General features: G+C 37.4%; 1 protein-coding gene across 1 annotated transcript in view; it reads left to right on the top strand.

Moving 5' to 3' along the window:
• The window catches only part of LOC139727314 (chloride channel protein 2-like), a 71571-nt gene extending 60033 nt beyond the window's left edge, over nucleotides 1-11538 (top strand). Inside the window, exons 21-25 of the mRNA XM_071638269.1 lie at nucleotides 2959-2963; nucleotides 3164-3199; nucleotides 4172-4276; nucleotides 8554-8640; nucleotides 11163-11538. Of these exons, the coding sequence (XP_071494370.1) occupies nucleotides 2959-2963; nucleotides 3164-3199; nucleotides 4172-4276; nucleotides 8554-8640; nucleotides 11163-11288 (359 nt within the window). The 3' untranslated portion in view covers nucleotides 11289-11538. The remainder of the gene's footprint in view (nucleotides 1-2958; nucleotides 2964-3163; nucleotides 3200-4171; nucleotides 4277-8553; nucleotides 8641-11162) is intronic.
• The last annotated feature ends 1290 nt before the right edge of the window (nucleotides 11539-12828 follow it).

Genomic DNA, 12828 nt, shown 5'->3' with positions numbered 1-12828 from the left:
GTATTGCCACCTCAGATGGTACCAATATCTGGCCTGGCCCATGGACTATGTTGGCCAAAGCCCAGCACTAGGACAGTGTGTGTGCATGTCAGTGTGCACACATGTGTCATCAAATTCAGCTTGATACGCTGCCGGAGATGTCAATTCCACTTTAGTCACTTGCTATGGAATGCATTGTAGCTTTGGCTATCCACTTTTCCAAGTTCTCTGGCAAGAGTGCACGCCTCAAGGGTGAATCAGGGTTTTTAGCAGGACGGCTGTAGACAAAGTCAAGTTACATGTACAAGTGTACCTTTATCCTAAGGCAACACCCAAGTATGCAAGTCCGACTGTGTATTCAACTTAATGAATATATGGATTTTTTTTTTTCTTGTTTTCGACCCTAGAAAACGCTATTCAATACAGCTGACATTATTTTTCATAAAATATGTACATCATTTGTTTAAATGAGTTCCCAAATGCACATACTCATGCCTAGTCAACTGACTCGCAGCATGCATGACTACTACAGTTGCTTGCATGTAGAGAGATACAGTAGAAGATTGCGTTTCAACCTTTTACTGTCTCCAATTTCACATTTGGATAGACCTTAAATAAATCAAGCATTCTGGTGGTCAAGGAATAATATCTGTTATAATGATAGGCATAAGACTAGCTGGCACATTTTGAGTCAATCTGCTCCTTTTATTTGTATGGTCCAGAGAGAAATGGAAACATGCTGATGGTCACAATTGTGTATTCCTATGATATTAATAGTGTAACAGAGAGCACTTCAATAAGGATTTTTTTTTTCTTTCAATTTCCATGTATGAACGTTTTAATGTAGGGTCCTAGGTATTAATCTCTCCCGAAACTGATGGAGACACTATACAGGGAATGTTCAAATTTGGCTGTGATCATATATAAACCTCTGTCAATCCTTTGGCCATCTTCAGCCATTATATAACTGCTGATGGAGTTTCTCAGGGTCCGGCAGCAACTTTGTGAGCAGCGGCAAAAGCTTTAGCAAGCTCCGCTCCCCTCCCCCCCCCCCAAAAAAAAAAAGAGCCCGAAGATCTTGTGAAGGTTCATCTTACGTATAATAAAGGTTCATATCTTCGTGTACCCTTGTAATGCGGGTGTTATCATGTGACCGTCTGTAGGTATCGTTTTTGCTTCAACTGTAAATTGGCTTTTAACCAAGTTCGTGACCAACTTCGTGCGAAAGCGAAAATTCCATCTTCTTATGCCATTTTGTGTCAATTTCAGGGCTGTGTGATGCCATCCTAGGATGACAGCCTCTCCCATCCCATCCCTGCCAAATTTGACAGGATCAGGGACAAATGTTGGGTGGTGGGGGGGGGGGGGGGGGGAGGATGGGGAGGGGGAGGATGGGGGAGGGGGGAGAGCTACAATGTATAGGTGTACATGTATGTGCTCGTACTTGCTGAGCAAGCAGCTATGCACACGTGTACATTGTCTGTTTTACTGTTTTGGTACCTGTGTCTCTAGTAGTGTAAACACAAGAGAACCTTGTGTCCTACAGTACACTGTAGATCCACAACAACATTTCACACATTTTCTCCCTAACAGCCCCATGCCAATTTTGATCTCATCTCTGTGTTACAGAGTTTTACAGGGCATTACAAAGCATAGTGTGACAACATTAAATGTCACAGTTGATGTGGATGTGTGCAAAGTGGTGTGTTGTACATGTATGTGTATAATGTGCATGTGTGTGTGTGTGTGTGTGTGTGTGTGTGGTTGTGTATACAAGTGTATGGTACATACATTTCTTGTATACTTCACATTCGCATCTGGCTGTGGTTAGCAAAGCAAGCCTACCAGTACCAAATTTCCATTATTGCTTCGATCCTAGAACATTCGTATTCTGCTGTCAGAGGTATTCATAATTTGATTTTGTTCATAAGCTATTAGTAATTGCCTCTTTAATCTGTCATCTGCAGGTCACATATTATTCCACTTATATCAGTTTCAGTTTTATTTCATAATGCTATCATTCTTTGTAGTAATAGCACATTTGTTTTTGCCTTCAGCTGAAGTGGTTTGTTATTGAGAAGAAACTATTCAGGTTCATTGCTGCTGTTTCATGATATCAATACAGACGTTGTTGCATGTTTTACTTCATTTCAAAGTTGCTTTTACTTGATGTTGCTTTTTTAACTTCTTTGATGCAAACATGGCGTGGTTAATGTTTTGTCCTTTGTTTTAGTAACTTTTGCCATCTGATGTCACGTTGCCTTGATTAGCAGCATTTCGTATATTTTTTCTTTGTCTTATCCTTGTACTTGTTGGAGCCTGTGACATAATTGGCTTTATGACCAGATTCAAACCATTAAATCATTTATGTCTGACATCTTCTGAGGACATTGAGGAGCATACAAGTCTAAATTGTTTATAATGAAATCATTTTCAGTTGTATATTCTATGTCTTTTCCAACATTTGTCCAAAGTCTGCAGTGATAACACAGTTTGCTTGTGGAGTTGCAAGATATAGATTACAATGAAAATTTAGCAAATTCATGTGTAATCAGAAATCTGATGCCATGATGTTTTGATTTTGCAATATTCCTAGCCAAGTTAAGCATAGCAAGTGCAATCAGTATAATAGCACTGTGTAAAGTATTTCACCAAAGATGACAAATCATACGTCATGATTGCGGATCTTAGAGTCAGAAGTGATTAAGACAAGTGTTCAGTTGTTTATGTGGCTGTGATGTAGCTGTATATTTGCTGTTTCAAGCTCTGTCTTGTAGCTGTCACACTCATCAGGCCTGGTAATCTGTGTTGCAGAGAAGGAGCGAGAGAGAGAGAGAGAGAGAGAGAGAGAGAGAGAGATAAAGAGGGAGAGGGAGAGATAGATGGATAGAGGAGATAGAAAAAAAAACCCAAAACTTCCAAAGTTTGATGACTAGACATGTGTGCAAATAGGTAGTCAACTCCAAGGCTGAGTTGTAGGGCAGGTGACTATGATTGCCAATGACATGCTGAGTGGTCCAGGTTTGTTCATCTTTAGCCAGAATGGCGGAATTATATGTCTTGTGTATCTTTTACACGGGGCCGAACCTGTCTTGATCTGTAACTGATACATGTGTTTTATGTGTTGTGTGTAAATCCTTTCATTCTTACATCAACACAATTTTTTCTTTCCTGCTCCCCACAGTCCATCGGTACGTTTGAGGATATGACAGAAGAAGAGGCAAGTAGTGCATTAATTTAGTGCTTCCCATCTCTCTCCTCTCCCTCCTTCCCAACCATGTACAAGTCCTTACCTTTGTCGGCAATTTGGGGGGTCAAGTGGTCAAATGTTGTTCCAAGTGTGGTGCACAAAGGAGGGGGAAAAAGGGTATTCTTCTTTTTTTTCGGTTTCTATTTGCTCTGCATTCCTGGGAGAAGAAAAGGTACATCCTCTGGAGAGTGAATCCAGGAAGTTTACAATTGCCTCTTCAAAGGAAGGAAGTGGCATTCCCCCTACCCCTCCCCCTACCCCACCTTAAGGATGGAACCACATTATGCAAACTTTCCACCTTGAGCTTAACTTGATATCCACCTGGCTTATCCTACTGTATGCCACATTAGCCAGTGCTTTAGATTTGACTTTCTTCTGGCTAAAAGAAGAAGAAGAAGAATGAGAAAAATGAGAAAACCCTCCGCAATGGTTATCATCTGTAGTCATAGCTTGGATTCTCCATGACATAATATATCAGAAAAGAGAGGGCATGACAGTCAAAGTGACGTTTTTATATTCCGAAAGGAAATTGGGGGAAAGCAGAATTAAATGTGAATTGAATGTTTGTCCCATCCTGAAAGGTCCTGCGTGTAGTCGTGCACAAACTAAACAATAGTTTGTAATCATGCCAGCAACAATTTGCAATGTTCACCTGCAGTATCTTACTAATGTACATGTACCAATGAATGACTCTAGATTACCTGATATTACCTGAGATTGAGCAATGAAATGCATTTAATTAAACAAGTACCATGTTGTAACCAGTCTTACCCAGATGTTGGGGTTGGGACAAAATGACTGTTTCAGCCAAGGTGTCAATGTATCAAAATCAAATTTGATTAAGGCTTTTGAAGGCCCAGTTGCACAAAAAGTTGCAATTGAAACTGCATAGAAATTCAAATCCAATTAAGACATGAATGCTGGCTTCTGATTGGTCTGCAGAAGGATGAGTGGGAGGAGCAAGAGGTCAAGGACCAGCTGGACTTCACTGACTGCCAGATTGACCCCGCCCCCTTCCAGCTAGTTGAACGGACATCACTGCACAAGGTACATTCAAACACTTACTCCTGGGCAGTTCCGTAAAGTCGGACGTACATTTCGGACACTTTGAAGGCCTGGATTTTTATTGCCAAAGGGGGCATCTATGTTTCTAAGTGTGCAAGATGTGTAAAGGTGGTAGTACTATAAACTCACTTATTATTATGGTGGTACCTCGTTTCATTATGGAGTTATGTGTTAAAAATACCATGGTGTCGGACGTACGCGCACGAAATGACTTTTTCAACATTGAAGATTCATGTTCAAAAGTCTGTGATGTGTGAGGGCTTACAGTAAAACTGATACTAGTTTTGATTGTATGAAGGATTGAGCTTTATAACATATACCAGCATTATATATAAATCTGTTTTGAAAGTTGTGTAAATCATCGAAGTATGTCGGTGTCGGACGTACATTTTACGGTGTTGGACGTACTCGTGTGAAATTTTCAGAGAGTACGTCCGACACCGCTTCGGCACTTCGTATTTTCAAAAGTACAAAGAATATTCAAGTAATGATTCATATTTCAGACACATAAGGTAATACTCCATGCAGACATATATATTGAACATTCACTGGAATTTACTTTCTTCATTTCAACCAGTGCACAAAATTGAGAAAATCAGAAACGTACGTCCAACACCAAATTGTAATTTCGTATTTTGAAGAAAAAATGGTCAAATTTTCCTTGTATCAAAAGCATTTGTACTCATAACAAATTGAATTAATTCAAAAGCAATGATGAACTCTTTTATTTTTTTATTCTTACTTCTTTTTCCAAATGCACATTGATGTAAATTACCCCCAAAAAAGTTTGAAAATCCACAATTTTGAAAATTTCTTTGAATTATCAAAGATTAACAATGGTCAAAACATAATAGAACAAGAGAACAGTCTAATGTGATGTCAAGCCAACCTCAAAATCTTTGAAAAAAAAATCACAGCTCAGCATTCCAAATAAAACTTGTGGACTTTGTGTGTTAAATGCCAAAATACAACAATAAAACTAAGTTATTTGTGATCAATGTAACTGAACTTAAAGGGATAGTACAGTTTTGGTTGAGATGAAAATTGAGCTTTTAAATTTTTGCAAGATACCAAGAAAACACTTATGATATAGTACGGAGCATACCATTTTAAGAGGAATTCAAAGTTTATTTGATGAAAATCGGGTTTGGAATAACTGAAACATTCAAAAACAAAGAAAAACAAAGCGATCGTTACAAAGTGTGGGTCCCACACTTTATTGGAATCGCTCTTTTTTGATATCTCAGCCTCATTATTTGTTCAAAGATGAGTTTAATAGTAAAGCTGAAAGAATTTCCAGAATATGCAATTATTACATTACACCTACATACTACTTAAGGTTACATGTGACTTACAGAATATTATGAAGAATGATTTGAACAAGAAGAAAGTTAAATAATACAACTTACTAACCTACTTTGTCAGTCTGTGTTTCTAGGGCACCAGTTTTCTGCACTATCAAAAGGCAAGTTCACCTTCATGTGAATTGAGAAAATGTGGCAATATCAAAAGAACACTCCACTTCAGTGAAAGTTTGAGGAAAATCAGACAATCTATTGAAAAGTTAGGAATTTTTGAAGTTTCAGTGCTGCTATTGCTGGATGGGAAGACTACAACAGCTTATGTGTTACACATGAAAATATGAAGAAAATTGAACATGTTTTCACCTTTCTTGCATAATAAAAAAGAGCGCTTGACTTGTCTCTCTGAGAAGGAAGAGGGAATAATATTACACTTGAAGGGATGGTATACACTTACTGGTAGTTTTCATTGTGATGAGGTTCAGGTTTCCAACTTTTTTGTGAGATTTTATAATGAGAAACCTTTTATGAAATATTAAATAACATTCAATTCTACGAAGAATTTAAGTTTATTTGATGGAAATTGGCTTTGAAATGGCAGAGATATCCCAAAACAAAAATGTCTTTTCGATAGTAAAAGGTGGGACCCACCTTTTATCAGGACTAATTTGCTTTTCTTGGTTTTTGATATCCAAGCCAATTCAAACAACCAATTTTCATCAAAAAACTTTGAATTTCTCTTAGAATTATATGCTCTTTAATATACTCATACACTGAAAGTGGTTGCTAATTATCTTACAAAAAGTTTAAATCTGAATCCCCAATGTCAATCAAAACTATACCTTCCCCTTAACATTCATCAGTGACGGGTTAAGAGAATGTGTACTGATAAAAAAATTTAATTTTGTGAATTCTCTTTGTATTTTCTTTATATCCTTCTATGCATGTGACACCATAACCAAAGTAGTCTTCTCATCCAGCAGTGACTGCATAGAAACTTCAAAAATCCATACATTTTGAACGGATTGTCCGATTTTCCTCAAACTTTCACTATTAAATGCCCATGCATGGAGGTGAACTTGTCCTTTAAAGAACAGAGCAATGCAATCAATACCGGTAACTTTCAAATACAAAATGCTGGATTCAAGCAGGGAAGTGAGACTAAAATTTTCTCTCACCTCCCTGATTTTAGGGGCTAGCCATGCTGTTAAAATTTTTGTGTAAATAATTTGAAAGACTGTTTATACAGAAAAAAAAAACTTCAGCAATTCAAGCTTTTCTGCAAATCACATGCTGAATTCTGCTTTCTGTTGAATACTGGTACCCTTAATTGGGGTACTATAGTATAATTTAAAAAATCAAAGTACCTAGTTCAGCTTGATCTATTTTCAGCGACACAGACCCTTGTTGCCAGGCATGCTGTAACTGTATTGAATTGCATGCTCCAAATCTCTTTTATAACTTGAATGTTCAAAAATTCCTCATAAAATATGTTTAGTGCAATTATTTGCTTTGATTTGATAATGAATTCATTTGCAGAATACTCTATAATGAAGAAAGGTGTAAACTTAGCTGTGCCATGTCTGATAAAATTGAAATTGTAGGAGTTACTGGAGTGACAATATGGTGTCGGACGTACACAGTGTCGGACATACACTCAAAGTGTACATCCAACACCATGATATCTCAGTTTTGACAAAGCATACAAGTGACCTTTGATGTTGGTTACATTGCCTATGACAAACTTACTTTGCATCCTAAGTGATATGTTTTATCTCGCTTCAGATTAATGTGAATTTTAAAAAATGTATGTTTGCGGTGTCGGACGTACATCAGCAAAGTGGTCGAACCTGGGAAAACTGTTACTAAAAAACAAAAAGACTGTGGGTTTTCTTTGATTAATAATTGAAAAGTGTACCTTTCAACCTTATTGGCAAGATATAAGAGTTGTGTAGTTTTGAATTCTTCAAGAAATAAATCAAAAGTATATTTTGGTTATTTTTTTTACAAAAAATGAGAGGAAAATTAGCCTCTGACTTCAATACCCATAATTCTTAAAATACACATAACAAATTGAAATCATCAAAAGTCCATGAAAATATAATCTATGACGATTGATATGGTATCTTACTTGTAGTAATTTGACGATTTCGAAATTTTGACATTGAGGTTTACTATTTTACGGAACTGCCCTCCTACAGCTTGTGGTGAATGTACATTCTTTAATGTAGAGCTGTAGTTTAAACACAGTTCTTAATTTGTGCTTAGTGAGAAAATGATTCTGACCCCACTTTTATAATTACTCTCTTTGTTTTTTTTTTTCTTTGCTGTGGTAAAAATGACAGATTTGATGGTTGAAGAGCATATATAGGGTATTAAAAATACCTTTTTATGCAATGTGACGCTGCTGCACATGCATTTTGTAAGGGTACACATTACAAGTTATTTAATAGCACAAACCATCATGTAATTAATTTCACTTTCTAATGATTGACGTTGATACAGTTTATGCCAGACATCAGTTGCCCTATTTTGTTAACAAGCTTTCTGTATTCTGCATGTATGCATGTCTACATAAATTTCTGCTTTCCCCTTGCGTGTTCCTTGCAAAATGATGTGCGGAAGGAGCCAAGGTTCTCAGTGCGTGGATATAATTAGCACTGGAGCCCCATGCATCTCTGCAAAGCTTTAACATTGGGGGTTCCTTCACTGGAGAGAGCACGTTATCTGTGCCTCAATATGTCACCTTGATGTATCAAGACTGATTATGTGATTTGATGTGTTCAAGAGGAGGTATTTTGGTTGTGAGTTCACGTCATACGATCCCAGAGATGTGATGATAGCATTTAGACTTGCCTCGTCAACCCGCGACAAGTTATATTCATTTTTCATTGTATTTACATTTCAAAGTCAATCCTACAAGAGTTTTCATACCAATATTGACTCTTTTTTCCATAGGTCCACTCCCTGTTCTCATTGCTTGGTCTGAACCACGCTTATGTGACCACACTGGGCAGACTTGTGGGAGTCGTTGCATTGAAGGAGGTAAGACTTTGACCATTCTGAGGACACTTTGCCAATGCTGGCACCCTTGCCTCCCCCCCCCCCCCCCCCCTCCACACACACACATACACACACACACATACAGGTGTTGGAAATCTGACAAAGAATATAGATTGTGCCAAGTGATATTTGATTTGTGGTGTTTTTAGGCCCTGTCAAATCTTTGCCCTCACCACTTTGACATAGTTCCTAGATTTTTGTTTTTCCATCCCCCTCGCTAGCATGTTTTGGGATCTATATGTCAATGATGATTAAAGTCAATTTTGAGTCAGGTTTAGTCAAGGCACAGTTCACCAAAGATTGTTATCAAAATACAGCTCAGGGTAGGCATTTTTCCCCCTTCTAATATTTTTTGCCCCCATGTTATATTTTTGCCCCCATCCTTTGTTGGTCATGAAGTGTTTTGCATTTAGAAGGAGTCATATCTTGTGTGTCAACTGTATGTTCTTTATGATTATGATCTCTAGTGTGTACACTTGACACAAACCAATACAAATGTAGAACATTTATGGAAAGTACATGTAGTTTGGTTGTCCACGCATGTGTTATAAGCAAATTAGATTATTGTAACAGTCTGTTATACGGATTACCGGATTCACAGATAGTTAAGTTGCAGCGGGTTCAAAACACGTGTGCAAGATTGATTTGTAATCTCCCAAGATTTGCTCATGTTACACCACTTTTAAAGGAATTGCACTGGCTGCCCATTCGCCAAAGAATTGATTTCAAGATATTGATGCTGGTTTATAAAGCTCTGAATGGTCAGGCCCCTGGTTATATCAGTGAATTATTGAACTTTAAATCTCAGACTCATAGCCATAATCTCTGCAGTACAAATGATAGATTGACATTGCAGATACCCCAAATCAAAACAAAAGTTACCTTAGGTGACCGATCATTTTCTTGTGCAGCCCCTAGGTTGTGGAATAGATTACCATTAGACATTCGGAAATGTCAGACTTTAAATAGTTTTAAATCAAAAGTGAAAACCTTTTTTTTTTAGCATGGGCTTTATAATATTTCTTTTTGTACTTCCCATGCAGCATTGTGCAACATAGGAACTTAAGAGCTCTTGAAGCGCAGTAGAATATATAGACATAGTTTCTGCGCTTAATAAATGATTTATTATTATTATTATTATTATTTGGTAATCTGCCAGAGTGAAAAATTGGAGTTTCAATGAGTCCGATCTTTCCTCTCCACTTGCGCTGAAATCAAAGGCCTAAAGCAAACCAGGAAACGCTCAGGCTTACAGGCTGGTATAGACACTTAAAGGGGAAGGCTAGTAACTGATCAGTGGGAATCAGTGGAAATGCTGGGAGATGATTGTTCCAATTCTTATGGGATTCATTCAAGAGTTCATTGTATATCTATTGTTGTGTGAAAATGATTTGCTTCAGAATGGTCTCATATTCAAGTAATGTGCAGTTTAATGCTTCCAGGTTAGCGTCCCTGGTCAGTGACGGAGCATTAATCTGCACATTACTTGAATATGAGACCGTTCTGAAGCAAATCATTTTCACACAACAATAGATATACAATGAACTCTTGAATGAATCCCATAAGGATTGGAACAATTATCTCCCAGCATTTCCACTGATTCCCACTGATCAGTTACTAGCCTTCCCCTTTAATTACCCTTTTTATAGACAAATAAAGGACATACATGTAGCTCCTTTCATTCTCTGTCACCCATCGATAGTCTTTGTTTGTAAGGCCTCATGTTCTTATGTGAGATTACTAAAGAGCTGCTAATTGCACATTAATTTCAGACACAAAGGTAAAGATCTTGTACAATACCCTGACAGCTTTCAGTAACAAAAGTCTGAAAACTGAAAGAACTAAACAAAAACAGGTGCTTAACAGTAATGATCATCATTTGTAATGTGATAAATTTACGTTGATATTAAAAAAAAAATTATGTGCAGTCAGAAACTTATAAGATGAAAGGGATATAACCATTATAATATAAGATACTATGAAGAGGTCCAATGGAGCAATGGGGCCATATGTATGTATAGACTTAAATACATTATCTTCTGTAATATTATTATGATAATAACTAATAATATGTACGATCATACATGTATGTATGCACTATATGTATGCATGTAAAATTGTTAGTACATTGTATGTAAGCTTGTGTGATTGTATTTGAATAATGGAATATATGTTGTTTACCAGTGAAAAACAAGTATCTGTTTAAGGAACACACAATAAATACTCATCATATCATATCATGTCATGTCATGTCATGTCATGTCATGTCATATCATATATCATATATCATATCATATCATATCTATTTCATTTCATTTCATATCATATATCATATCATATCATTTTATATATTATATCATATATCATCATATCATGTCATATGTCATATCATATCATATATCATATCATATCATGTTAATCTGATTGATCAAAGCACCACAAGCCACTAGATTTGCACTATTTTTGCAATATTCCACATCCAACATTATTATTCTTTTCCACAGATCCGACGAGCGATTGAAAATAACCAGTACCGTCACCACGAATCCATTCCATCGACTGCACGCAATGTGTCTCCAGCTGGCAGCGTCCAAACGACAGTCACGTCCGCTGCCTCAAGTATTCGCTGAAATGTACATAGGAACAGAAGCTATAGAAAGAGACACAGGTAGATACAGAGAGATGAATGAAGCTGTTGATGCATAGCGTATAAAGCGTTATTTTCCCGTACAGTTATTTTCGCGAATTACGAGGTCACAGACATTTTTGAGAGATGTTCTTTTCGTGAATGGACACGAAGCCGTCTTAGGTGCACTGTTACACCAGCGCATGGGTGAGATTTTCTCGTGTTGCTAAATTCGTGGTCCAACAGTGACTCGTGAAATTTGCAAAAATAACAGCTTCTAGGGTGAATGTGTGGGGGTATTAAGGATGAGAGAGAGAGAGAGAGAGAGAGAGAGAGAGAGAAGAGAATAAGAGATAGATGAAGTGAAGTATGCGGTATAAAGTTTTTTTTGCACATTTCACAGAGATCATGCAGAGTATTTCACATCAGGGCCCCCTTTCACATTGATACTTACACCTGTCCACCTTGTGTGCTGCAGTCATTGCAGCTACCATAGTTCACAAATATTGACTGCTACACTTTATATATGGGTTAAAGGTCATACATACAGACCAAGACGTTATTCTTAGCATGCCATTGAGAATCACCTTGGGTCATCCCTGTGTATTCCTGCGGGAATAATACAGCAGCCAATATTTGTTTTATATTCCAAAGAATACCACCGAATATTCTCTAATCTCACTACACCATTTTGCAGCCAGTGCTCTGATGGAACGATAAGGAATTATATAGCAGCCAACATTTGTTCTGTATTTCATAACACATCACCAAATATTGTGTAAATTTACAACACCTTTTTTCAGCCAGTGTTCAGACGGAAGTTTACGACCACATCCACTGATGAAAGTGTAGATTTGTAGATTTGTTGGGATTACTTATGAGTTGCATGCAGCTCGCGCCATTGTATACAATCGAGTGATCTGTACTTTTTGCTGCTGCTTACAAACTGTGCTCTGTGGTAGCAGTGAAAAGTTACAAGTGATGCAACTGGCACAATGTAGTGCAACGCTCTGTTCAGCTATGGTAGAACTGCTTGTCACTAGTGCTTCTATGTGAGTAGTGTGTTCGATGGCTTTGACTGATTATGAGATGGATAACTCGGCTCAGTTGAAGCACTTAACCCTAATCAGGCTGGGGGGGGGGGGGGGGTGGAATCCGCCCCCTCCCTCGACGTTTCGCACAATATCTTCGCAGCGCGATAAGCTCCCGCCGCGATGTTTCATGACTTTTTTCTTTCAAGTATCGCGCAACTTTTGAGACCAAAATTGTTGCACCCGCGCGTACCATTTTGACGCGACGCCTGTTCGAAAAAAATTTGTCAACCCTAAAATTGCTCCAAAACGTGATTTTGTGTACAAATCCAATGCAAATTGTGTTTTTTCAATTAATTCACATAAAAATTCATATCTTGACTTAGAATGGACGAAATTAATTCATTTTAGCATAATAAAGCTTCGAAAAATGTCTGTGACAAATTTTGGCAAAAAACAAACAAAAACAAAAGGTCGAAAAACAAAGAAATACATAAGAAATTCAAAAAAACA

Source organism: Diadema antillarum, unplaced genomic scaffold (assembly GCF_040938485.1).
Source record: "Diadema antillarum isolate AM-2024a unplaced genomic scaffold, OU_Dant_1.0 seq00000124_RagTag, whole genome shotgun sequence".
NCBI classification, from domain to species: Eukaryota; Metazoa; Echinodermata; class Echinoidea; order Diadematoida; family Diadematidae; genus Diadema; species Diadema antillarum.
This window is presented reverse-complemented; position numbering and strand designations above follow the sequence as displayed.